Source organism: Oncorhynchus mykiss, chromosome Y (assembly GCF_013265735.2).
Source record: "Oncorhynchus mykiss isolate Arlee chromosome Y, USDA_OmykA_1.1, whole genome shotgun sequence".
In the NCBI taxonomy this organism is placed as follows: Eukaryota; Metazoa; Chordata; class Actinopteri; order Salmoniformes; family Salmonidae; genus Oncorhynchus; species Oncorhynchus mykiss.
The window spans coordinates 27177626-27205548 of NC_048593.1; the positions used below are offsets into that span (position 1 = coordinate 27177626).

General features: G+C 40.0%; 3 protein-coding genes across 3 annotated transcripts; all 3 read right to left on the reverse strand.

Annotated features, from left to right (window-relative positions):
• Positions 1-438: 438 nt before the first annotated feature.
• On the reverse strand, positions 439-4365 carry LOC110509900 (sorting nexin-24). Its single transcript, XM_021591097.2, has 7 exons — positions 4077-4365; positions 3530-3613; positions 3148-3252; positions 2911-3005; positions 2747-2776; positions 2504-2568; positions 439-2205 (listed from the first exon to the last, which is right to left on the reverse strand). The coding sequence occupies exons 1-7, from the start codon at positions 4143-4145 to the stop codon at positions 2135-2137; spliced, it is 519 nt and encodes a 172-aa protein (XP_021446772.1). The 5' UTR covers positions 4146-4365; the 3' UTR covers positions 439-2134.
• A 95-nt stretch (positions 4366-4460) lies between these two features.
• Positions 4461-10333, reverse strand: LOC110509899 (protein-lysine 6-oxidase). The gene is made up of 8 exons (XM_021591096.2): positions 9922-10333; positions 8420-9269; positions 8162-8270; positions 7616-7747; positions 6772-6925; positions 6176-6271; positions 5903-6018; positions 4461-5590 (listed from the first exon to the last, which is right to left on the reverse strand). The coding sequence occupies exons 2-8, from the start codon at positions 9054-9056 to the stop codon at positions 5584-5586; spliced, it is 1251 nt and encodes a 416-aa protein (XP_021446771.1). The 5' UTR covers positions 9057-9269; positions 9922-10333; the 3' UTR covers positions 4461-5583.
• Positions 10334-20636: 10303 nt separating this feature from the next.
• Positions 20637-26906, reverse strand: LOC110509901 (eosinophil peroxidase). The gene is made up of 13 exons (XM_021591098.2): positions 26788-26906; positions 26368-26527; positions 25986-26170; positions 25707-25839; positions 25357-25486; positions 25024-25230; positions 24260-24623; positions 23895-24055; positions 23431-23689; positions 23117-23287; positions 22675-22912; positions 22297-22582; positions 20637-22177 (listed from the first exon to the last, which is right to left on the reverse strand). The coding sequence occupies exons 2-13, from the start codon at positions 26523-26525 to the stop codon at positions 22169-22171; spliced, it is 2301 nt and encodes a 766-aa protein (XP_021446773.2). The 5' UTR covers positions 26526-26527; positions 26788-26906; the 3' UTR covers positions 20637-22168.
• Positions 26907-27923: the final 1017 nt, after the last annotated feature.

Here is a 27923-nt window from a genome sequence, read left to right on the forward strand (position 1 = left end):
AATGTCATGCTCATCAAACCAGTTGGTGATCACTCATATCCTGTGGATGGGGGCATTGTCATCCATTCGGAGCATAGCCACGGTAACCAAAATAGCTTGCCCAGCATTTTTATACATGATGGGATGATTTTTGCTTAATTAACTCAGGAACCACACCTGTGTGAAAGCCCCTGCTTTCAATATACTTTCACTCATTTACTCGAGTTTCCATTATTTTGGCTCTTACCTGTAGCTTTACTTTGAGGCCAAATTATGAACATTGTTAAACATTGTCACCATTTGCATTCCAAAATGCAGTTGGTACTTTTCAAATAAAGAGCCTGAACATGAAATAAATGGCATTCTCAGTGTTTGAACTTAAAAGCTCATGACCATGCATGTTTCAGATTTTGTAAACCTTAAAACATGGGGGAAATTATTTGAGAAAAAAAGAAACCATTAAGGAAATGTCATGCTTTATTGCCATCAGTCTTAATCATGATACTTTAGGCAGAGCACAGTGATCTGTAAAGTGCTACAGTATCATTACTCGGGTGTCATGGCACAAGATACATACTGTACAAGACATACACATACAAAGTAGAAACAAAAACAGCTGGATTTGTCAACACAGGCATGATTTTATCTCAGTTGAAGTGGACAGTTCTATACATGACTGCTCAACTAACCCAAGTTCACTTCTCATTTAACAAATGGAAAATCCTCTACTTTAAAGCTAGAATCCTTAGTTATTACCAGGTGAAATCACACATCGAAATGAAAATAAACATGCTATTTTTGACCTATAAATGTGTGCTTTAGTATTGTTTTCTTTGGCAACTGTGGTATAAGCGGAGTAAACACCTCTGTTCTGTACATTACCCTGGAAGAATGAACCTCGAAGGGACTGCATCATCCATTATTTCCAAGGTAATGTACTGAAAGTTGGTGTTTATCCCTTACATAACAATTCATTCTTGAAAAATACAACTTAAAAATGCCTGACAGCCATACCCATCAGAACCCAAAATATAAGCTTGTTTTAATCCAATGTTTGTAAATGTAAACAAACTATCCTCAAAATATAGCTAAAACGAATGCTGATATCAAAGATGGTGGCAACATTTATCCTGCCCTATCCCTCAGCTTTTTACTGAAACAGATGCAGGATTACCACTGTTTTAATAAAGGATTCTAGCTTTAAGTGTTTTAATGTTCACACGGTCTCAATTCAGAGACCACATCGGATAGAAATATCAAGGATGGCAGAGAATTCTAGTCAATAGAAAGTCCAGACCATGTCTTTCAGAGTGTCTATATTATTAGCCATCCATAATTGTCTAATGAATGACAAGCGCAAAGTAATGTCAGACCAACTAAGCTGGACTTACTACGAAAAAGCATCAGCTGTGTATGAGGCTTATCAATTACACACACAGCATTACCATATGCTGAACACTACAGCATCACGAAGAGTTTAGATCTGTACAGCGTCAATCACTTTAAATTGGATCAAAACTGACTGGCGTGTAAATGGCCTTGTAAGTTTACAGCAGCAGTCCCACGTTCAAAAAGAGCAACAACGAACCACATGGATCTTCTTTAAAATAGAAAGGGACACACACAAAGTTGAGATAAGGCAGACCAACATAAGACATCTTATTACACTGACAGTACATGTTCAGTTTCCCTTTTTATATTTCAGCTTTTTAATCACATGTTTGAAATGTTTGATCGGTTGCCCTTCATTAATTCATAGCTAATATATTAGAGTTAAGTGTTTGACCTAGTAATGTTATTTCACTGTGTAAAACTTCCAAGGTCTCACCTTAATTTGAGTGAAAGACCATTAGTAGATGGATACAGCCTGTGGGTCCATGAGGCTGAATATATGCGTTATCTTAAATGTTGTCATAACATCATGAGTGTTCATCTTTGAATAACAATCATTCAGAAAATGCATTTCTTTGAGTCGTTTCATCTAAAATATTATCAAGATATCCATTAACACAGAAACAAACCACAAAATATTATATCATAAACACACAACTATTAGAATGTTTACAAAATTGACTCATACAAGCTGTTAATTTCTTAATCTTCTCTTTCTCTTCATGAGTTACTAGTAAGTCCTCCAAGCTGGCAAACAGTAACTCTACCTTGGTTGAAGGTCTGGGAAGAATATTCCATGTATCACTCCTTCTACGACAACATTTGAAAATGTATCTATGGGGAGAAAAAAAGCAAAGTAAAACTGATTTGTTCTATACAATATTACATTCCCGCTTCAAATGATTATTGTATTTACAAGAAACATTTGTATTCTAATGAGCTTCTATTTACATATTGTATTAATTTTTTTTATATTCTTATTTGTTGCATTATTGAGGGGGAGCATTGTGTATCCGGTGCATATGACAAATAAACTTGACTTGATTAAAATATGACAAAATAGATCTTTAATATTGCAACCATATTGAATGTATATTCATGGGCAGCCTGAAGATGTGTAAAGATATGTTACCTTGGGAGGATGGGAGCATGTAGGGGTCTCTATGGTAGAGCATTGCTGGTTGGTGGGTCAGTTTACTAGAGAGAGACCAGAGAGGAGAAGGAGAAGTTTCACAAGTCTAATAAAGCTAATGTTCTGACAAAATTATTCAGAATAGTTAGCAATCTGAACTTGCATTTTGACATTATACTTTGAAGTTACCCTACAACACATTCACTACTACAAATCTAATCAACATAAAATCACTTAACAAACCTTGCCTCTTCAGATTCAGTTTCAAATGACCTTTAAAAAGAAAGAAAAAAATGCAAGATAGAAAATCAGTTTGGGGATATTATATAGAGGAACTATTTTCTTTCCCAGATGAGATGTTATAAAAATAGCCTCACTTTTATAGGGCACATTGTATAAAAACTCACCCACAACTTTCTGTTTTTGTCAGTGAGGGAAAGTGGCGGATGTTGAGGAAATCCAGGAATATCTTTGGGAGAACTTCATTCTCCATAATTATAGTCTGTGGAATAACAGACACAAGAAAAACAAAAGCAAATGGTAGTCAGGGGAAAAAGGTCAGTGGTCCTATTAATACAAAAGATTGAGAGTGTGTGGATTCAGAATATCTAGTCAGTGTAGCCCTGTGGTTGTATTCCCATTACCTGTAGATATAGTTCCAGACCATGTCTTCTCTGCTCCAGAACTTTGGGAATCCAGTTCCGTACATGCTTAGAGGGTATCTCAGGAGGCGTCATACTCTTCTTCAGCTGAAAGAAGCAAATATCAAATTGAGCATGGTCACAGGGCAATCTGTGGATGAGGGTAGAGGAGTCTTTCAAAGCCTAGCTCAAGCTGATTCCACTAATTATCACCCCACAAACCTAGACCAAGCCTTACAATATCATTGACAATGATGGCTCAGGATGTTGCTGAGTACAAAATATGTTTAGAAAGTAAAGTGGGCTCTGTTCTTGCACCAAGAATAATCAGTCAGTCTTTTGCATGGCCGTGACAGAAAATAATCAATGGTACACAAAAACTCACTATTTTATGGAGATTATGAAATTCACTGTAGCGCTTCTTCACTGTATGCTGTCTGCCATTCATTAGCACGTCGATTTTAAAGACCTGGAGATTAAAAAGAACCACAGTCATGGTTAGGAAATGTTAAATAAATGTGAACGTACAGGCTGAAAGACATGACCCTGATTTGAACAAATTCACATTTGACAGTCATAGCCATTTAAAACAATACACTAGTTGGACAAAACTGCTCTTTCGTGACTTTGTTATCAAAATGAAACGGTCGGGAGTTTCACACCATGTCAGGACTACCAGTAAAAATCTGTTTTTAAGGTCGCTGGTCAAAATTCCTAGAATGGATCGCTCTCAACGGGGGTCTTCTTTACTCCCACTCTAGTCACGTCAAGTTTGCCTTGATAGTAGCGAACATTGTCCAAATTGAAGTAGCTAAGATACTCTTGGTTTGTTTTCAACCATGTGTTGCAAACCTGCAATGCTATGATTGTGGTTCTGCGGTTTTTGCACAGGCTTAACTTTACTGGTGCAGAGGACATTCAAGATCTCTTACCGTGTACCCTTTCTCAATCGGATTGTCCTCTGAACGGAACGATGGAATGAAAATCCTGACGTTATGCATTTTGGAAAAACAACTCCAACACTAAATGCATGAAGCCCCGAGATATATATGAACTTGCAAACACATATGGAGGTTTTGTGAGCCAGCTAGCTAGCTAGTTACATTTCGCTGAAATTGATTCTTCTTCTTGTTTTGACTGTAGCGTATGGAAGTACAATAAAGTCACACTGCTGCTCTCTACTTGGGTGGAGAGGTATTACGACCGCGAGCCTCATTAATCAATTAACCAACATAATTTGTATCTCAAATTAATCAACTGTGTGAAAACCAGCTACAATATATTTCGAGGGTTTAAATAAGAAAACAAAATCACAATGAATGTCACAATGATTTATTCAAGTAGATTTCCTGGAATACATCAAAACGGTGCAGTTATATGAGCTTTATCATTGCATAAATATCAAACAAAACAGGACAAAATAGATAGCTCGCAGAAAAACCATAAGTAAAAGCATTTCACAAAACAAATGAATCCTAATTCTGTTTGAATATTTGGTTCAGAGCACAGGCACAGTATGTACAGTATCCAGTACTATATGGGAAATACTTTTACTCAGGGATGGGCAACTTGTGAGCAAAACATTTTAGTGGCCCACCTCTTGACAGAGGATACATTTTAGAGTTCAATTCCTGCAATTCTACACATTTTGCAATGGGACTGAGAGAATATTTTTCCATTTTATAACAAATTTCATGCCAAATTTAATTTTTGGAAGTTGATTCCTGGGCCTACAAAAAACGGATCTGTGTACTGCTAATATATACCAATTTTCAAACCCTTTAATGTAATTTTAAAAATCTAAAGTGACCTTGAACATGAGTTGTAAACATACAAGCTATAGCAAGCAAATGTGAATAATTATAGAAAGAGTGGATTAAAGTGATGATATGTTTGACGTAAAACACATACAACGATGAGGGAAATATGCCATGGTTAAAAAAAAATGGTATCTCACCATGCGCTACATTTTGTGCTTTTTAAGCAAGCTGAAGATGGATTCCATACAATGTGGTGCTGAATATTGTAATTGATATGTAAAAAACAAGCCATTTCGAATTTTGGTGGGGTTTTAACATCTGAAATTCAATGTATTTGGTTTAGACCTTTTAAAACCAACTATAGGCTATGTAATATAGAGGCTATACTTTTAATTCTAAACCTATCAAGTAATTAGATCCATATTTTATTACCTCCTCATTGAACATACAGAATGGCTTTACAAAAACATGTTTAATTTAGGAATAAAATTAACCTTTGAGTTTTTTTTTTTTTACATTAACCGGAAAAATTGGTCAACTGTCAATTTGGTAAGAGTATGGCCATTTTTACATAATTGCAGTTATCCATGTGTGCTTTATCCACAAATGTTCTGTCATTTTCTGCTATGGAGTTTTCACAGAATTGCTTCTCAGTGGTTTGGAGAGTGACATCCCCCTCTTAATAGCTGAGAAGAAAATAATAAAGAATTTCATCACATACAGCACATACAGCACATACAGCACATACAGCACATACAGCACATACAGCACATACAGCAAAACACACAGCATAATATTTCCTGTAATGTGAGTTCTGATTATTAGATGGTCACAATAAGTTTATAAAGGATTACTGTCTGGCACACTACAGTGAATAAGATGCTGAGTAATGTGTTGAAACTTGGGCTGGTTTCCTAGACCTACTCCTACTCCCGACTCCTACTATAAAAAGCATGCACAATGTTATGCAAAATGAGATAAGGGATTTCAAGACTCACTGTGAGACGTGACATCCTGACACATAGGCGTAGTTGCCAGTATAGCGGACCTCACAGCGCACAATGTTGTTGCTGTAGTCAGACTCTGGAACCTGATAGCTGGGGTTCACACTGATCTAAAACACAAAAAGAGCAAAAAAAAAGGGTAGAAGTACAAATGTTTCATAGCGTTTCATAAAAACAACAGAAATTCTTCTTAGAGATGGTATGGGAATGTGTGACACAGTGTTCAGCTACAAAGTGCCAATAATGTCATCTGTTTTTGTGACAAACCTTCAGGACATAGTTCCCAGGTTTCACATCTGTAATATCAATCCACTGGCAGTCGATGTCTGCGTTATAGGTATCATAACATCCTGGACTAAGGCCCTATAACCAAAGGAGCAACATGAAACCTCTGATTAGACAACAGTAAGAAGCACCTACATGCCATTACAGAGTATCAGGGTAGGGGTCAATTCCATTTCAATTCCAGTAATTTTCAAGAAGAACATTGAAATTCCAATTCCATTTATGTTCAATTATTTTAAATGAGAAACATGTGGAATTGGAATTTGGTTTACTTTCTGAATTGGCTGGAATTTAAATGGAATTGACCCCAACCCTGCAGAGTATTTAACTGCATGTATGTGTTTTGCTGGACATCATATCCTGGTACTAAACAACTAGTTATACAATCTAGACATACAAGAAGAGCAAAATTGGCACTGTCCAGTTATTATTTGAGAGACGAGATAAAGCAGGAAAATCATCCATGGTTGGACATTTATGGTTTATTTTTTTATTAGGCCGACGGCAATGGTGACAGCTAGTCTTCCTGGGGTCGGATTGTCAACATGACATAAAGCAACAAGGGTTGTGTTGGTAACCTGGGTGTGTGAGGTGCAAGCAAAGCGTCTGTAGTAGCCGTAGTCACAGGAGCTGTCCTCCAGGCAGAAGCTGGCCTTGTGTCCCTCAGCCACACTCCTCCCACCGGAATCCAGCAGGTCATAGTGGCTGAACTCGTCCATGCTGTGGTAATGTCTGGAGAGAATCAGGACAATGGAGGTTGATCAGTGTAAAATAACTGATTCAATAACTTGGTCATCACTTTGGCTGGCATTCAATCAAACATGCACTGTAGAAAAATGAAAACATGTTGTTCCAATGCTGAGGAATGCATAGGAAAGGGTTCAGGTCACAAATCAGTTGTACAAAAACCAACTACAGGATGTAAGTCAATATGTTAACTGGAACTCTGCCAAATGTACCCCATACTTGATGTTAGTACATTATGTGACTTACTTCAGAGCATAGCTATGGGCTGAGGTAATGTGAAATGCAGACGTCTATGGAATCAAGAGAACTGGCATATTTTGAATGTATACAGGTTATAGACGTCTCTCTCTGAAGGTTCTGGCTACACATCCAGAATCACATTTCTCAGGTGCAGTACAAGTTGTGTTTTGGAGTCAAATATTTTGAAGTGGAAATTGGAGTCAAATACATTACCATAAAATGTTGCAATGCTATATTTGACAGACCAATGAGTCTGATGAGACCAGTGTGTTAATGATCAATAGAAGGACATTAATCTACTCCGTAAGACAGAGAAAGAAAAAGAAAGAACAGCACAAACGATACAGTGTTTGTGTAACTGGCAGATAGAGACAAAGAAACATACAGATCTGGACATAGGTGGAAAGTCATATAGACAGACTGGGAGAGACTCACTGGTGACAACTGTGCCATTCCCAGGAGTAGCGCGGTCTGCTTGGCAGGAAGTCAGCCGTCCCCTGGTTCTTCACACGTTGTGGGAACCTCAGAAGCATGCGGGTGTCATAGTCTCTTGCTCTGTAGGCTGAACTGCCACACCAACACAACATCACAAACTGAATACACTTTGGACACAGAATTGAATAGAGTGCATTTATAATCCAAATACCTTCTTTTAAATAAAGTGTTTGGTCTTACGTTTATGGGAAAGGTTTGGTACAGCGAGTAGTGATTCCTTTTGAGAAGGATATGGTTGTTTGCGTTAGTTTTGATAATGAGTTTACCCGTTTGACTAGTGATGATTTCTCCGTGTAAACTGAGGAGCGTTTAAACGGTTTGTTGAATTCTACCAGTCGACACTTACAACTGGCAGCAGGAATCTATTTAGGGCAACCTTAAACCACAAACGCTCAAGAGTTACAACTCACACAATCTGACTCACACAAATGAAGTTGTTGGACAATAACCTTCTCTTTAAATCTGTAGTGTTTCTTCCAATAGTACCTTGACAAGCAGTTCTCTTCATTTGCACATCGGAGGTTGTACATAGGAACTCTCTGGACATATGCAGAGGCTTGAATGTAGTATGCATCTGGCACAAGATCAGGCAGACCTAGAGGATATGTATTTGTCTTAATCACAAGTTAATGTTATATGAAGAAAAACAATAACACAGAATGTATCTTTTTAAAGCTACATGTACTGGGAAAATAATTCTGCAGCAAATGCATCTCAAATTCCAACCAATTCAACCATTCTTACCGTTCTGATGGTACCTTGTGCCATATCCAGGTCTCTCTCTGCGCCTGGGACTCTCGTACACGTCATAGTAATTGTAGTAAGGATTATCTGAATCTGAGGTTTTGTATGGGTTGTAAGGATCATCTCCTGCCATCATGTCTTCTCTTCTCGGCGATGGGGATGGTTTGTCCTGTGTCCCATTCGTCGTGCCATTTGCCTTCGTTTCTGCAAGGCCACTTGGATGGGAATCCTGTTGCTGGTGCCCCTGTCCCCTAGGGGGCCTTGAAACTCGAGGTGGTATCCAGCGCGGGCGCGCTCCTGCGCCGGACACTGTGTGAATAGATGAGGGAAGCGGTCTCGATGAATCAGAGGGTTTGTTGGCTTCCCCATCGCTAATGATGGTGACAGGTCTCTCTTGGACTTGGTCTTTATCGGCGCCTCTTTGCTTTGGTGGTCGATATTCCGAGCCGTGACTCAGAAGGCTAAAAACCTTACCATTGTGCGCCCATTGTATTGTCTGCCGTAATGTACCTGCGGCTTGGTTATTTCCTGGCCTTGTCTCTGGTGGATTCCGCTGAGATTGGACAGTTTGCAGTATGCAAACGAATAAACATACGTGCGCACACGCATAAAGCGTGACAAATGAACGCACTCCCATAATACAACTAATTCAACTAAATAGGTTATGACTGATAATTACTAATATTTTACTTTATGTGGTATATCATTTTCCCGTTGAAAATAAAGTACATTCAATTACTTTTCAAAGTAAGTCTAATTTACACTACATTAAATGCTGAAAAACCTGCACCAGTATTGCTATGTTCTCCACGCAACCTCACGTCGTTCTGTCCAGAGTCTAGCAGATGCGCTAAGAGTGGGGAGGAGGAGGAGTTGAACACATGAAGTTTCTAATTCCGTTGTTAGACAAGCCCAGAATGGCATGGTGCTCATGTAACAACTGGATGGATAGGCTACTTGACGCCGACCCTCTTAATGGGTCTACTCCAGAGTTTAATAATATAAAACCATGTCTTGTGTTTTTCTTGCACTGTCTTACGTTATTATAACTGTCAGCCATGTGCGGTGTAATTAACATGAGTTTCAGATGTGTAGCCTATAAACTAAACATGTTAACTAACTAACCAGTTAAATTACAAATATTTCTATATGAAACATTTTCAACAGGTCCCTCAGTTAGTAAAATAATCCCTATGTCACCTTGGTCATCAAGGTAGAATCACTGATGTGTGGACTTTGCTAATGACTGCTTAGGGCTTGCAAAAGCACATCACAGTATAAGCACATAATCACAGTCACAATGCCTTTCTACAATTACCCCACCCAGGAAATAAATCTGGGAGAGAGCACACACACGCACGCACAATTTTATAAAGTCAGACTACTTAAAACAATTCTGATTTTGCAACAGTAGGCCTATTTCTTATAGTATGTGATAAGAAAATTACAAGCTCATTGGCCAGATCAGCAGAAACGCAAATGTTAGGATAAATAGCACTTACTTTGTTGGATGACCTCTGACAAAAGTGCAACCTCATCGTGCCAAAATGGTCTTTGCACATCAACTTTCTCACAGGAGCTCTAAAATGTAAACATGTCATTGCGATGTTCACTCACATAAACAAAAACTGAACAAAAAATTCCAGCTTCTTTCCCTTTGGTCCTTTTTTGGCAATGTGTTGCTCTTATTTTTAAGCGTAGCTATATGAATTTATGCAGCAGTTATTCTATGCAATAAACACATTGCGGTCTCTCTGTTCTTTCATTTGGGACTGTTTCAATGGTGCCTCAGATTGCAGTATGACCACGTTGATCCCTAAAGTCCTGGACATATCGGGAACTTTTAATCTTCCCTTACAGTATGCCAAAGAAAACACTTCCCTGTTGTTAACACTAGGGACATAATATATAGTTGGGTTACCTTAAATCAATGGTTTTCATTTTTCTCTGTCATGTCGTCTCGGAAATGTATTTTTTAAATGACTGACCACAGTCACCACGACTGTACTGCAGTATCAGATTTTAAAAAATCACCAGAACGCAATACATTCTAATCTCTCAATCCACAGTCAACACTGCTGGACACTATCAAAATGCATACTATGTAAAAAAATATATATATTTAAAAAATATACACTAAGATCTTATTTTACATATCCTGAAACTAAAAGGCAGCCATATTATTTCCATACCCACATTTTACACTAGGGGGCAGATTGTAGCAAACTAAAGTTTAGTTTTGTAACAGGAATGTTTTCCATTGGGGACTGGGCACTTTCTATTAATAATGATTAAACAGTTTTTTTGGCTAATCAATGTATCCACGAGTCCTTTTCATCGACCACACAAAGAGACAATCTGAATGAGAATCTGGAAAGAAGCACTTGTGTATGACCTCCGATAATTATAATAAATGACCATATCATTTATTTTGGCCCTAAATCTTCTTAGAATTTGTCACACCACACACTGTGGAAAAATCCAAATTTATAGAATTGGCTGGCCAGTACTGAATTATAAAATAGTCTTCTCTGCACGTTTCAGACCAGAGTCACATGACTTGACATCATTCCTTGTGTAAGCTCTCTGAAGGCGAATCAGAGCCAAGAGGCATGATTTGATCTCCCCCAGAATGTGTCCTCCCTCCGAACGTCTTGGAATTGTCTTAGACACAGAGATGTATAGCAGACGTTTGATCCAGTGAGGTGGGAGTAGCCATCGGCCTCAGATATAATCAAGACACACAGTTCAATCTAAAATAGGAAACAATGACAACCACGGGGATACAATGATCTATTTACGTTTACAGGGCCCTCAAAGTAAAAATACGTTCCTGTCTTTGGAAAGAACATCAAATCAAATGTTATTTGTCGCGTAAACATATTTAGCAGATGTTACTGCGGGTGTAGCGAAATTATTGTGTTCCTAGCTTCAACAGTGCAGTGTTAACAATTCACAACAATAAAGATAAAATAATGGAGTTAAGAAATATATACATATTAGAACGAGCAATGTTGAAGTGGCATTGACTAGAATACTGTAGAATGCAGTATATACATATGATATGAGTAAAACAGTGTGTCAGTGGAGGAAAATGTATATTTTAAAAAAGAAAAATGAAAATGATAACTAAAATATAGTTGTTGCATAAGTCTTCAGCCCCTTTGTTTAGGAAAGCCTACATTAGTTCAGCTATAAAATTTGGCTTAACAAATCACATAAATTACATAGACTCACTGTGTGAAATAAGAGGGGTTGACATGATTTTTGAATGACTTACCCTTCCTCTATCCCCCATACATACAACATCTGCAAGGTCCCTCAGTCAAGTATTGAATTTCAAGCACAGATTCAACTACAAAGACCAGGTATGTTTTGGAAAACCTCATAAAGGACAATGATTGGTAGATGGGTAAAAATAACAAATCAGACATTGAATATCTCTATAAGCATGGTCAAGTTAATAATTATGCTGTGAATGATGTATTAAACCACCCAGACACATCCAAGATACATTCATCCTTCTGAACTGACCTGTAGGACAGGAATGAAACTGCCCAGGGATGTTATCATGAGGCCATTGGTGATTTTAAAACAGCTACAGAGTTCAATGGCTGTGATGGGAGAAAACTGAGGATGGATCAACAACATTGTAGTGACTCTACAATAATGACCTAAATGACAGTGAAGAAATTATACAAATATACAGAATTAAAATATTCAAAAAAATGCATATTGTATGCAAACAAGGCACTAAAGTAATACTGCAAAAAAACACAGAAAATGAATCAACTTTTTGGCCTGAATTCAATGCCTTATGTTTGGGGCAAATTCAACACAACACAATACTGAGTAACTGCCTCCTTATTTTCAAGCATGGTGGTCGCTGCATCATGGGTATGGCTATCCTTGACATCTGCTAATACTGGGGAGTTTTTCCAGGATAAAAATAAACGGGATGGAGCTAAGCACAGGCAAAATCCTAGAGAAAAATTTGCTTCAGTCTGCTTTACACCAGAGACTGGGAGAGGGATTCACCTTTCAGCAGGACAATAACCTACAACACAAGGCCAAATCTACACTGAAGTTGCTTACCTAGAAGACAGTGGATGTTCCTGAGTGGCCAATATACAGTTTTGACTTAAATCTGCTTGAAAATCTATGGCAAGACTTGAACATTGTGGTCTAGCCATGATCTTGACAGGGTTTGAAGAATCTTTTAAAGAATAATGGACCAATATTGCACAATTCAGGTGTGAAAAGCTCTTATAGACTTACCCAAGAAGACTCACAGCTGTAATCGATGCCAAAGGTGTTTCTAACATGCATTGACTAAGGAAGCTGCATACTTATGCAACAACCATTGTGTAGTTATTTACCTTTTATTCATATTTAAATAATGTTTGACTTTTTCTTCCTCTTTGACATTACAGAGTATTTTGTGTAGATTGTTGACAAAAAAAGTACAATTAAATACATTTTAATCCCACTTTGTAATACAATAAAATGGGAAGAAATCCAAGGGGTCTGGATAATTTTGCAAGGCACTGTATGTGGTGGCCCCACAAAGCTATCTTAAGATCACGAGCGTCTGCTAAATGACTCAAATGTAAAGTTTTCCGTTAGGTCGTATAGGCTACATAGATTTCTTATAAGTAGAGTTCTATTTCCAGTAAAATCCAACAGATGGCCTATCTTTCCAGAGAAAGAAGAGGGAAGACATTTGAATGATTCATTTTGATTATGTTTTGGACATGATTTGATTGCAGAGACTAGACTCTTATGATTCAGCATACTAAAGTAACATACCATAAGTTCCCCAAAAAGTAAAAATTATGCGCAGGTGTTTTTGGGTTGGTTCTTCTTGGTCCACCGAAACAGAACCATCTGTACTGGGTCATGGTTGTTTTTCCTCGTAACTCATTGAATCACTTCCCATGCAGCCTCCGCTCTCTCCGTTAAGGGCAGCACAGTGTTCCCTAGACAGTGGAACCACATCTGCAAGCCATTAACCCAGTTCGTTTGTCCACGTTGCTGGAATTCTCGTTTTCTGACTTTGGGCCCAGACAGACTAGTGGACACACTAAGAATTATTCAAAGACTGCCACTTATGGACAGCAAAATCAGCTAAAAAATTAATTAAAAGTTTAGATAAGAAACCATTGTCAGCAGTATAAAATGAGGCAGCAGGCATAGTGGTGCTACTACTATGACCTCCTCCTCTTCCTCACATTCACCCCAATACAGCTTATTCCTTTAACCCCTCAACTCTTCTATCCAGGCACAATTTCCGCATTTATATCCCCTTTACAATCTCAGTCAAATTATTTATCAATTCTTCACTTTCACATCCAGCATCACCAAACATTTGAAACCAGGTTGCCACTTCTACACTGCAGACAAATAAACATCCAGACAATTTCAATGTTTTCTTTCATAGACAGCAGGTTTCCATTACTCAACTTAAGAGTCTAGAACTGAATCTGGGCAGCACACACATACACACACACCACAGGCAACGTGGCATTCAGCACGTAGGCTGCCAAATATTTGTAGGCCCATACACAGCATCCAGGAGGAGGAGCCTCTCACACTGTACTGCCCTGGCCCACAACTACACTGGAGCTTCTGGTTTCACTCCCACCCAATAATGATCAGTACTTTTCAACCTCATAAAGTATGGCATCTGAAATGCATGGGAGGAGATTGTCTGTGACTCCAAGTGCATGAACCCTGGACTTCTGAATGTTTGAACTTTGCACATACCAACCGCATAATGTAATGATGTCTAATTAATTTATCTTCTTTCCCTGGAAAATAATCCGTGTGCATTGTCTAGGAAACATGAAAGCAGATATGGAAAGAAATGTACAGGATGTAGTAAAAGTAGGAATGACAGAGATGTGAGGGGGGAGAGTGATATAAAAGAGAAAGCCAGGTCAGAATGATAACACAAGCATTTTCCCCTACACCCGCAATAACATCTTCTAAATATGTGTATGTGACCAGTAAAATTTGATTTGATAACAGCTTGGACTAAAAATATTGGCCTAATTCAAAGCAAATGTCTTTGAGGTGGTCATAATGAAGTCACAACAACTCACTTCACCAATGCATATGAAAAACACATTGGCACCATCTATTGGGCGTATAATCTATTGCAGTCAAACAGCAAAACAGTGCTGTGGTGGCCCTTCAGTTTTGAAGTTAGTGGGCAAGGTGCGAATTACAGGGAAACCAGGGGGAGCTCAGGTTCACTGAATGAGAAGTTAGCTCCCATAAATGCTCATCTAAATAATGCTAATTTAACCATTCCCTATTTGTTAAAAAGGTAGTGTTAAATATGTTTTACAGTGGTAAATTAAAATAAACACCTCCATCTATCTGTCATGGTTTAAACCATTTATTCCTATGTGGAGGCACTATCCACTCAGTAGTGCTGGATTTCAGCCTCAGCTGAGCCCCTGTCTGCATATATTTTCCTTTGTATGTCTTAATTTTGCCATTTGTTTGCTATGGCTCCTTGATAAAAATAGCCTTTATTCCAACACATTAGATTTATCCATTGATTTATCATTGTTTGCTTTTGTCAGCCAGCTGTTTAGAGCACTCATTGTATTGTTTTTCAGGTACGCGCGGATACTGGTGTTCTCCGTGCCCAGAAGTACAGTGAACAAAAATATAAACACAACATGCAAGAAATTCTAGATTTGACTGAGTTTACTGAGTTACAGTTCATATAAGGAAATCAGTCAATTGAAATACATTCATTAGGCCCTCATCTATGGATTTCACATGCCTGGGAATACAGATATGCATCTGTTGGTCACAGACACCTTAAAAAAAGGTAGGGGCGTAGATGAGAAAACCAGTCAATATCTGGTGTTACCACCATTTGCCTCATGCTGCGTTACACATCTCCTTCGCATAGAGTTGATCAGGCTGTTGATTGTGGCCTGTGGAATGTTGTCGCACTCCTCTTCAAACGCTGTGCGAAGTATCTTGATATTGTTGGGAACTGGAACATGCTGTCGTATACATACATTCAGAGCATCCCAAACATACTCAATGGGTGACGTCTTGTGAGTATGCACAGTATCTCTGTGCATTCAAATTACCATTGATAAAATGCAATTGTGTTCGTTGTTCGTAGCTTATGCCTGCCCATACCATAACCCCACCTTCACCATGGGGCACTCTGTTCACAATGTTCACATCAGCAAACCGCTCGCCCACACAACGCCATACAGTACACACTGTCTGCCATCTGTCTGGTACAGGTGCACTCAGCTTCTTGATTTACCACCTGTCAAGGTGGATGGATTATCTGGCAAAGAGAAATGCTCACTAACAGGGATGTAAAGAAATGTGTGCACACAATTTTGAAGAAATAAACTTTTAGTGCATATGGAAAATGTCTGGGATCTTTTATTTCAGCTCATGAAACATGGGACCAACACTTTACATGTTGTGTTTATATTTATGTTCAGTATAGTATACCATTTATTTAGCTTTATCATTTCTTAACAATAGTTGTTTTCTTCCCTGGATCAGCCGATGATGGGCAACAATAACACTAGACAACTAGCTTACAGCTAGACACCAATGCACATCCAATCCATCCAACAAGTAGGCTGGCTGCACGATAATGACAGTAGGCCTATAAGGTGATTCTTTCGGTCAGATTATTTTGGATTTGTATGCCCGTGTGAAATGTTTCCACGGTGAAACAAACTGAAATGTTATGAAGGCACAGTTACACTTACAGTGCATTTTCCGAGATCTCCAAGATCCATGATTTGTACAGGGTTTAAGTTCAACGTTTTAATTAAATTGTTAATATGCCTAATAAAGACAAATAACACTGTCATAAATGTCATTAACATATGGAAAGAAAGGTATTGTTTTGTCACGATCTGTGAAGACTCCATGCATTAACTCATGAATTATGGACAACTCATGAACTAGGGTGTAAAACATGTTTTGAGTCAACTCATGTATTATATTGAATATAGGCTACCTGTTCTGCATGTATTCATGTGTAAAATTGCCTCGGCAAAGAGGGTAGGCTACTGGCAGTGGTGTTGGCCTGGTGGAGGGTAAACGCAAGTAAACGCAGTTATCCAAACTTTTTCAGAAAAATTCACTGGGAGTTTTTTGTTTGTTTTAGAAGCAGAGTTTACCCACCTATTGTTTTTACCACTACATCACTGGCTACCGGTAGGCCTATTTGAAGGCATTGTAGCCTAGTGTAGTAAGTTGACCGTGTGTGTTAGGGTGAACAAATTGACCAAAAAATGTAATTTTGTCAGCAAGAAGCATGCAGGCCTAATCAATGACCGTAGCGGAATGTCATTAGGAACACTTCTTGGTGTTCTGTAACAGATGTCTATTTCCATTCATCAAATGGCACGAGTAGACATGCAGTTTGGATCCAGGAATTATTTTGGAGTGGACAAACATTCACAGGCAGCCTACTTTTTGAAGTGATTTGTTTGACAATCAGATGAAAATATGACTGGTTGTGTTCATGACACATTAAAAGGTAATAAATGTTTACCGTTTAAATGACGTCTTTATTAATAGGCCCATACAACCATTTCTAGAGCCCCCAGAATGTCATGGTGTAATTCACTCGCACTTGTGGAAGAATAGACAGTGCCACATTTACTCAGAAGTTGCAGGTACCAAACAGTGGTAAGTATCTTGGTGGACATTTCACAAAGCAGTTGTATTTTAAGAGACCTACAAAACATTATTTGTGTCTCCAACTCGCTATGAATGTCGTCTACCTTGTACGTACGTGGTGGTTAGAATCGGTTTGTGGAGATTACATTCATGTGATGTGTCCTCAGTAGTGTTCTCCTCTTACACTTGGCTTGCAGTCAAGAGGCCCATCCAAGCAACTGCATCAATTTATCAATTTTGAGATGACATTCCATGACACAATGTTAAAAGACACGTAGCTTTAACGGTCATAGGTTGTCTTGCAAACACAGTGCCTTCTCACTCACTTTAAAACAAATCCAGTGAATTTGCACATACAGCACTGTACAGCTACTATTTGAACACAGCCTTTCCCTTCAACCAAAACGACCAGAGGAGTCTGTTTATCAGAAACTGTCATGGTAGGAGATAGCACATTTCCCTCCCTTTCAAGGGTATGTCTGGGATTGAATCAACAATGAATGCATCTATGTGCTGCAAGTCCTGGGCATAGATGTCATAGACAGGTTATCCTTTATATTAAAATAAAAAAAAGTCAATGGCCAAAGAGGAAAACACTGAAATTTAGATGGCCAACGATGGAGGTAAAACGACAACATATTCCAAGGTAGTTCAGATTATTATGTGTTTTTTTAGGTAGTTGGGTGCACCTTGTTTTCATAGAATGTACATGACGTAATTGAAGAGGTCTGCCGAAAGAAGGTGTAAACAAGCATCCACTTAATTTGTCTGCAGCCTGTGACAATACTTATTCATTCATATGATAACTTCTGCAAGATTCGTAAATGCCGCTTTCAATGTCAGGTCAGAAAGAAAACCTGTTTTCACATCAGAATACGGAATTATCTGCCTGGAGAACCTAAACTGCATCAGTATCAACAGTCTGGAGAAGGTTTACAGACTCTGGGGAAAGTTTGTCGTTTGTGTAGTCCAGGAATGTGATGAGGGCTGATGTGCGGTGAGAGTGCCTCCCTAGCAGAGTCTCCAGCCAGTTTGAGGATTTCATTGACCAAGTACTCCAGCACGCCAGCCAAAAACACGGAAGCTCTACACCCGACCTGTTCGGCGTACTTCCCAGCCCGCAAAAGTCTGTGAATTTTTCCGATTGGGAATACAAGTCCAGTACGGACAGAGAGATTATTTTCTTTTGCTTTGCCCTTCCCTTTCATACTTTTCATCCCAATAATCAGAATGTGTGGGAAAAAAAACATACTATGAGTAGAGACACAGTCCAGGCCTGCCCTCCACATGCTCTGTACACAAATAATATGCGCATGCGTCTTCCTTTACTTCTTCTTTGGTATCATGGCGTTCGCACATTTGTTAGTGCATCACGCCACCTGTGGTCGATCGCGTTATCTTTTGTGATACAAAAATAAAAAGGAAGGGGAAAAGACTCCACCAACTCACCCTACACTTAGATACCACTATTACATACACAAATAACAAACAAAAACACCTCCATTCCACTACTTTGACCCTAACTGATCTTACACCTCTTTCGTTCTACACACGTTGTAACTCTTCTGCAGGAAAATCTTGTACACCCAAGTACTTTTCTGCAGCTGCCACCACAACATATATTTTCTGGGATTTCAAATCAAATTGATTCATAAAACCCTTTTTACATCAGCAGATGTCACAAAGTGCGTATACAGAAACCTAGCCTAAGACCCCAAACAGCAAGCAATGCAGATGTAGAAGCACAGTGCCTAGGATTTATGTTCCATTTCTGAGGTACAACTGATTTTTTAATTTAAAATTGTATCTTGTTATTTTACCAGGTAAGTTGACTGAGAACATATTCTCATTTGCAGCAACAACCTTGGGAATAGTTACAGGGGAGAGGAGGGGGATGAATGAGCCAATTGTAAACTGGGGATTATTAGGTGACTGTGATGGTTTGAGGGCCAGACTGGGAATTTAGCCAGGACACCAGGGTTAACCCCCCTACTCTTACAATAAGTGCCATGGGATCTTTAATGACCTCAGAGAGTCAGGACACCCGTTTAACGTCCCATCCAAAAGACGGCACCCTACACAGGGCTGTGTCCTGGGACATTTGTTTTAGACCAGAGGAAATAGTGCCTCCTACTGGCCCTCCAACACCACTTCCAGCAGCATCTGGTCTTCCATCCAGGAACAGACCAGGCCCAACCCTGCTTAGCTTCAGAAGCAAGCCAGCAGTGGTATGCAGGGTGGTATGCTGCTGGCATAAAACATGTCAATGAATGTTAAGAAGAAAACCTTACTGAAGCACCAATTCACATCAGTCTGTATTGGCCTAGGCCTACTACTTACCATTGACCCATCATCATCATCATCATCCTCTTCACTGCCTCAGCATATGACGGCTTCTATTCTACTCTGACCCTGGCAACCTCAACCTGTATCTCTAGCACTGGGCACTTCTGATCCCCAGCAACATGGGCCTCCCCACAATTGACACACTGTTTTTTCCACCGATACTACACATTCCTTTGTCTCATGCCCTCCTACACATTTCTCACACTTTGGAATCTCCCTCCTACACACTGCACCTTAGTGGGTTCTTCACAAAAGCTTTCACAAGATAACTGACATATCCTAACATGACTTTGTCAGGTAAAGACTGCTTCAAAACGCAAAAGGACAGACAATGTCTTCTCTGTTCCGCACCAAACGGCAGGCGTCACAGATACAGGGAATCTTCCATTTCAGTTGTTCCACCTCAACACTTAACGCCACCCCAGTAATCACACACCGAGTTCCCAGTTCCGAGTTCCCAGTTGTTTTGAATGCGGCACGAGTTGCCGAGCTGTGACGTTTCACCACTTACCTTTTACATTTTCAACCAAAAGATAACAATAATTATTTTTAAAAATTACAAACTTATCAAAGTGGAAAATGTAGATAGACAATTTTGACCATATTGTCAATGTCAAGCAAGCTAGCTAACTTTATTATTAGCAACGTTAGCTAGCTTATTAAGCTAGCTAAAATGTAATTGGTTGAAGAATTGGTCCGACTTCAAAACCACTTGAACACAATCATGTCGGCTTTACGACCTTCCACTTTCCAGTTTCCCACTTCCCAAGAGCACATGAATGCCACATTCATGTTGTGAGTGATCTGAAGAATGACTTGTCTGCTTTGGAGGAACGACTTGGAGTGTTCAAGTGCTGGGGGTAATGCAAGAACCATTCTCACCATTGACAGCTGAAATCACAGCCATGTTTGTTGACATTTTCAGTTGTGCTTGACATCAGAATTCAGGGTCCAGGGATAATACCTGAGTTTGCTGGTTATAATTACGAGTTGGGGGTGCGTTCATCTGTATTTTTCCCAACAGGAAGGTCATATTTACGAGTTGGGGGTGCGTTCATCTGTATTTTTCCCAACAGGAAGGTCATATTTACGAGTTCACGACATGAATGCGGCATCTATTTTTTTCATCTCAACACTTGGAACAAGGAATAAATTAGGTCAACAGTACACACCATGAAAATTATTTTGCCGTCTTAGTTAAGAATGTTTATTTTCTGATGCAGTTCATATTCATGCAATAAAACACATGATTACAGTGTTTCAATAAAAATACAATATTTGTGAAATAAACCATAAAAAGCGGCAGAGAAAAAGGATACAAGTGCAGCGCACATTTAAATAAGCACTAAATTCAGGAAGTGTGCAGAATCTTAATTTCTATAGTTTTGTTGTATAATATTTGTTTTTTTCATTATATATATAAAACAGTTGATAACTGACTTGAACATCTCACCGAACAATGTTAAGATTGTTTTTAATAAACTAATTACACAATTATAAAAAATATGTTACTAGAACTGTTAATTTACAGTAGATCCATATAGAGGAATTCAGCGCTAGTTTTCATTTTTGTTTATTTATAAATTTACTTTATAATTTGTAAACGTTTAGATTTTTTTTAAATAAAGTCCTCTTTTTCATTCCTTTTGCACAAATAAATGCATAAAAAAAATTCATACAGTATTCCTTGATTTGTTGACACGGAATGAGTGAACAACACATACAAAGTCACAGTAACAATGGCATAACAAAATATCAGATAGAAGAATGCAAATATATATATTTTTTAATGCAAAGAAAACTATATCGCCAGGCACCCCTATTTGGAACAATCCCACATTACCTCCAGCGTTTAATTACAACACCCTTAAGTCCTGGTTCCAAAGTGGCATGTGAATTTTGAACATGTGTGCTATGATGGCTCTCTACTGTCATTCAATCGATAACAAGAAAAATGTGGGTTAAATCATGGTCAATTTCTTTAAGTTCTTACAACTAAGAAATCTTATTCATTCACTTCAACAGAATTTGGATTAACCTAAGGCATATAGCATAAATACTGAAAGAAGCTGCTCTGCCAAAGAAGTTGATTGCCAAGTTATATCAAGGGTTGATTGAAACTCTACCTGATAGTTCAGAACCTATAAGGAACATTTAAACAGATCTGAAGGAAGAAATTGAGGAGAACTATTGATCACAGATATGTGAAAATGTTCATACCTGCTCCTACAACCTTAGACATACATTATTGCAATTCAAGATAATTCATAAGACTTACTACACTCCTGCCAAAATGTATTATATGAATCTAGAAATGTCATATCTCTGTTGGAGATTTGAGAGCTCCAGCCCCATCCCCCAGCAATTTACCAAAACAGTTGTGGGCGACCGCTTTGTTATTGTTATTATTTGATTGCCCCTTTAAAGAATGTGATATTTCCGTGTGAGAAAATTGAGAACCCCAGCTACCTAGTTTGATATAATAAAAAGCTACTATGTATTTTTGTATGCTCATAAAGAAATATGGGTATACAGTAATATGTATCAAGCTTAATAAGTGTGTTACTTTTGTATTTCTACTTTGTTGTTTATATTTATATTTTAAACATTACCATAAAATGTTTCCTTCTAAATGTAGTTCAATACATATAATGGAAAGTGTAGAACTGCAGGGTTGGGTTGCTGCTGGGTCCTGAGGGTCAAGCGGGCCTCAAATCAGGGGATCTAGAAAGGAATACAGAAGAAGAGGGTGACGTTAGAAGAGAGTGATGAATGGGTTATGGATGGGTGAAATGCCAACTCGGTGCAGAACTATTAACTTATACTGAAGTTCAACCAATTACCTCATTGTCCTGGTCCTGTTGTTGCTCCTGGTTCTGATCCTCCTGCTGGTTATGGTCCTGGTTCTGTTGTTTGGCCTCTGTAGGTCTCTCCCTCCAGGATTGGAGGTTTAATTGCTGGATAGTGCTGCAGTTGATGAGTCTGTTGTTCCCATTATCAGGGATTCTGAAGGGGTCACGCGGCACGGTCAAAATGCCAGTGTTGTCACAGATGATCCGACCCAGAGAGGCACGACTCAGGCTAGCCCTCTGTGCCGAAGTGAAGACGCCTGGGTTTTCATACCACAGCCTGGGGACAACAGGCAAGATTAGGACACATGCATGCTCTGACAGATGAAACACACTTGAACAACTCATTACACCACATACAAAAACACACACCTGTCTCCCTGGCGGATCCTCTGGAACTGGGTGGCGATGAGGCAGGCAAAGAGAGGCCCTACGCGGCCCCTGCGTACAAATGGTTCAGCCACGCCCCCCATCCACACGTCAATGTTAGCTGGGGTGCCGTAGAGCTGCAGCAGTCTGCGGGCCAGGTCTCTGTTGTTCAGAACTGCACCCAGCTCGGCCTCGTTCCTAGGCGTTGAGAGCCCACAGAATGTACGCCAAGCATTGTAGCCTAGGTTAGGGAAGAGAAAGAAAATAATGACTGCATGGAACAGATTGGTAGAGATATAGTGAGGAAGAGAGAGAGAGATGATTGACATTTTGTAGTTGGTGTTAACAACCCTAAAGCATTAGCTGTAATATGTAAGTAGAACGGTATAGATGTGTTTATCTGTGGTGCCAGTATAGTGGTATGGAGGATAAGGCAGGTGTGTACCAGGCAGGCCATGGTCGCGTCCACGCTGCATGTTGAGGGAGCCCAGGTCCAGAGCCAGGTGTTCTACAAACTGGAAGAGTCTCTCCCTCACAGCGTCCACCAACATGTGATCTTGGGTGTTCAGCTTTGCTGGGCGACCCACCAGACCACGGATCAGAGGGTCGATACCACCTAAAGAAGGACAGAGAGAGAATAGGATGTTTACATTTGTAACCTTTTCCCCGTTACATGCTGTTATTAATCCAGAGAGTGAATTAGCTTACAACTGGCAAGAGGTCTGCAAAGCATCCATCCCTATGTGTCCCACCACTCACCCTCAAAAACTAGCCTCCAGGGGGTGAAGAAGGCCTTGAACAGAGGCACATTGGGGAACATGGCATTCTCCATGTAGTTGCTGTCCAGGCGGGACAGAATGGGCTGGATGGCCAGGTGGGCAAAGCGGTAGGCTGCTGTAGCAAACACGTTGGCAATGCTGGGATCAATATTCTCGTTGTATCCAGGGTAACGGCCCAGCTGCCGGGCCATGGCATCTGGGCCCACGATGTGCGGCAGGTAGTCCCGGAAGACAAACAACTAGGAGAGTGAGAGTAGATTTATTTTTTAGGTGTGTATTTGATAGGGAAGCTGTGTCAATGTGAGAATATTCAAGAATAGTTATTTGTGTGAGAAGGAGAAGCAGAGGGAAGGAGAGCGTGTGTTAGAAAGTATGCCCTGGATGTCTCGTGGAGACAATGAACTGACACCACGGCTATTAGTGATATATGTCAGCTTGTGGTACCTGGGTGTAGGCGCCCATGATCTTGCGAGCCTCCTGATAGAGTGTCTCAGCATCCCATTGTGGATTGAGACGACTCAAGGCACGGGCCAGACGGTTGTGCTCACGCATGAACATTGTGTGAATGGATGTTAATGCTATGTTCTCATCCACACGGGCATCACCTGGCAAACAGAGACTTACTGGTGAGGCCAAATAGTGATTGAGATGAACATCATACACATTGTGTGTCTGTATCCAGATAACTATTGTACATGAAAGTCAAAGAATGACTCTAGTTTTCTATTTCTGCCATCATTCTGTTCCTTCAACTTTAACCTAAATATACATTGGTCTACTCCTCAGACAAACATACTTAAAAGGCTAACCTGCAATGAAGCAGGGCACCTCTCTGGCATTGGTGTCATTGGTGACTCTGCTGCGGGTGAAACACATGTTCCCCTTCAACTTAGTGAAGGGTAGAAACTCGCGCCCTTTGTCTGTGAAGTTTTTGTTGACACGCAGCAGGCCCCCATTGTTGGTGAGGTCACGGAGGTCACGTGCCAACCCCTCCTCAGAGCCGTACACTTGCCCCAAGTCAAGGAAGGCCGTCAGTGAATTGATCTGCTCCCTCTTCGTGGCCACGCCACCGAAATTGAAAGCAGACTCTCCTGTGCCGCATGCGGGCGCTGATCGGAAGACTGGGATGCAGCTGTCTGGGCCAGTGGGCAAGCGTGGGTCTCTGGGAGGAATCTGGGCATGGAGGAAAAGACATGGTAGAGGGTGAAGACCTAATAATTCATGGACCATGGTTAGAAAATACCAATATATACAGGGATGACTGTATACACTCTAAGAAAAAAGGGTTCCAAAAGGGTTCTTTGGCTGTCCCCATAGGATATCCCTTTTTGTTTCCAGGTAGAACCCTTTTGGGTTCCATGTAGAACCCTCTGTAGAATAGATTCTACATGGAACTGAAAGGGGTTCTATCTGGAACCGAAAGGGTTCTATATGCAACCAAAAAGGGTTTTTCAAAGGGCTCTCCTATGGGGACAGCCGAAGAACCCTTTAAGGTTCTAGACAGCACATTTTTGTCTAAGAGTGAAGTCATAGTGCCTGCTGTAAGTGGTGTGATGTGAGAGCTGTGACTGACCTGGATAGGGAAGCAGGGCTCGGAGCGCTCACATTTCTCGTTACAGTCCAGGCCGTTGCTGAAGGAGCGGATGCTGGGAGAGAAGGGCGTGAATGTCAGGTCATGGTCGTTCCACTGGCCAAAGAGGGTGACAAAGTGTGTGTACTCGCCATCGTTCACTATACCAGAGTCATTGGTTGCCAGGATACGGTTAGAGACCTCCCTTACCTGCACAAAGGGAGGAAAGGAAGGACGGAGGGTAGAGGGAGAAAGATGAATACAATTATGATACTTTATATCTAACTTGTGGCAACATAGTAGCAGTTATTCCAACTATATTTATTGTCATCATACCAGAGGGAGCACAAAGTTGTTGATGCTCGTGTTTCGGTCCCAGCCTTTGGGTCGAGAGACCCCATCGTCATACTGAGCAGGCAGCCAACGAGTGAAGGGGGTGTTTGAGGCTCCAAGACGAGGGAACTTCCTAATAAGCATAAAGAAAATACACATCAGAATTGAGAAACCTCACTTGAGAAACTCAAGGGATATGGCCTCATCTACTGCGTTCTCCGTAGCCAGACCTCAGACATACACTGATTGCTCTTCCCCTTTTATTCCAACCTATACAACGACTGTGCACATTACACAAGGCTATCAAATTGTTGAGTGAAAATATTAAACCCGCCATGCCCTGGTGCTCTTACAGGTTGTTGCAGACGCTGGTGGCTGTGCGGTACTTGTTCATGTTGGGTGTGCTGTGGCAGGAGGGTTTGCTGACACGAGCTGCACAGCCAGTTACCCGGACAATGGTGTCTAGCTGCTCTGCTGTAAGCAGGTCTGAGAAACGAGAGAGCGATAAGGAAGACTTGTAATAAAGAAAGTGTACTCATTATGACTGTGTGTGTCTACGTCTGAGTGAATACGTATGGGGAGTTTTTCACAAAGTGAATGTGTGAGTATCTGTGACGGTGTGTGTGACTGACCTGTTGCGTTGAGCGAGCGTTTGTGCAGCCTGTGCGTGCTGTGGACTTTCTCATGGATCAGTCTCAGGGTGTTCTCCAGGTAGTCTGCAGACCGTACAGCAGAGCGTGTGTCCCTGGCAGGCTGCTTCAGGAGACGTAGGACATCAGAGGGCCTGGTGGACTGCCCACGCACTCTCTCCAGACTCCTGGGATATGGATAAGCAGATGACAGAATTATGAATAGAAACATGCTCCTATCAGTATACATGTAGATTTAGTGTACTAATCATTAGAAATTACATTACATGTCTCTTCGACTGACTGAGAAAATTGTGCTAGCACAATTTACAAAGACAGAGATTGACGACTACATCTGAAGAGGTCAACTGTCAGGTTCACTTACTTTTCTCGGGAGTACTTGTATGCTTCATCTACAAGTCTCTTTGCCTCCTCCACTGAACTGTGAATGAAAGGGCCACCCAAACTTTCCTCTGTAGACAGGGCTGGCTGGCTGAACATCAGGCACCATCCCAATGCCAGGAGGGGAGGAAATGGCTTCATCTCTGAAAAAAATGGAGGGATAATCAGATGTCATCCTTTAAAAAAACATCCTGCTTCTTAAATGTAATGTGTGCATCTTTTTGCTAATAACTTGTCTTGTTAACTACAGAGACATCTCTAAAGTATTCAAAAAATACAGCTTTTGCACACAATATTAATAACACAATCATGCATGGATCAGAATTACCATGGACAACAGAAAGAATTATAATAAAACCTGATTATCAGACGAGACAAGAGAAACAGTGTATAAAATTGTTACCTTTGTTTGAACAACTCTTGTTGTGAAGTCTTTTTATTAGGTCAACTCTTGTCTGAAGATGTATGGTGCGCTCTCTAACTGTTCTATTTATGGTCCATGTTGCAAAGCCCCGCCCCCTGTCATCTGTCATTTCTCAGATGGGGTGACTGACAGTATGTAGTTCCTTCTTACTTCTTCCAAAAAGTCTGCCCTTGCCTTAACCTAACCAACCATTGACTGATAATATTATTTAACATTTTACTGTAGTGGGCAAAATAAGGGTCACACTGAGTGTTTCTTGGTAGTCTTAAACAAATCTACTTTGAAACAAAAGTATACACCTCACACACATGGTTTACGGGCTTAAAAAAAGAAGACACCTGTACCATGTCAGATTTCAAATTCCAATACTACACTTTCTATACATCACAGAATACTGAAATATAACAAAACTGTTTGACATAGAAACACTGTTTGCTGAAATGTTTATTAATTATGAAATTGTGAAAAATATTCATAACATTCCACCAATGAGGCAACTAGTTAGTTTGACTGCAGGACAGGGCAACTATGGTAATATTGATTCAATCAAGGCAAATGGTATTTGATTGAACATGAAAAATAAGACTTACTCTCAACTGTCTTTGCTTAGTCTATAATCTGGCCAGCTGTTTCCTGCTAGAGCCCTTTTACAGTAACATGAGTTATGTGATTGTGATGATTAGCTATATCTTCATGGTACAGTGCCTTGCGAAACTATTCGGCCCCCTTGAACTTTGCGACCTTTTGCCACATTTCAGGCTTCAAACATAAAGATATAAAACTGTGTTTTTTTGTGAAGAATCAACAACAAGTGGGACACAATCATGAAGTGGAACGACATTTATTGGATATTTCAAACTTTTTTAACAAATCAAAAACTGAAAAATTGGGCGTGCAAAATTATTCAGCCCCCTTAAGTTAATACTTTGTAGCGCCACCTTTTGCTGCGATTACAGCTGGGGTATGTCTCTATCAGTTTTGCACATCGAGATACTGACATTTTTTCCCATTCCTCCTTGCAAAACAGCTCGAGCTCAGTGAGGTTGGATGGAGAGCATTTGTGAACAGTAGTTTTCAGTTCTTTCCACAGATTCTCGATTGGATTCAGGTCTGGA

Coding starts and splice junctions, on each gene's coding strand:
- LOC110509900 (XM_021591097.2), bottom strand. CDS start 4,145: ATGCATAACGTCAGGATTTTCATTCCATCGTTCCGTTCAGAGGACAAT. Junction 3,614..4,076: donor CGATTGAGAAAGGGTACACG/GTAAGAGATCTT, acceptor TTTAATCTCCAG/GTCTTTAAAATCGACGTGCT. Junction 2,569..2,746: donor ACTGAATCTGAAGAGGCAAG/GTTTGTTAAGTG, acceptor GTCTCTCTCTAG/TAAACTGACCCACCAACCAG.
- LOC110509899 (XM_021591096.2), bottom strand. CDS start 9,056: ATGGGAGTGCGTTCATTTGTCACGCTTTATGCGTGTGCGCACGTATGT. Junction 7,748..8,161: donor GAAGAGAACTGCTTGTCAAG/GTACTATTGGAA, acceptor TTGGTGTGGCAG/TTCAGCCTACAGAGCAAGAG. Junction 6,019..6,175: donor CTGGGAACTATGTCCTGAAG/GTTTGTCACAAA, acceptor TTTGTGTTTTAG/ATCAGTGTGAACCCCAGCTA.
- LOC110509901 (XM_021591098.2), bottom strand. CDS start 26,525: ATGAAGCCATTTCCTCCCCTCCTGGCATTGGGATGGTGCCTGATGTTC. Junction 26,171..26,367: donor TACAAGTACTCCCGAGAAAA/GTAAGTGAACCT, acceptor TCCATATCCCAG/GAGTCTGGAGAGAGTGCGTG. Junction 22,583..22,674: donor AGGATCCGCCAGGGAGACAG/GTGTGTGTTTTT, acceptor TGTTGTCCCCAG/GCTGTGGTATGAAAACCCAG.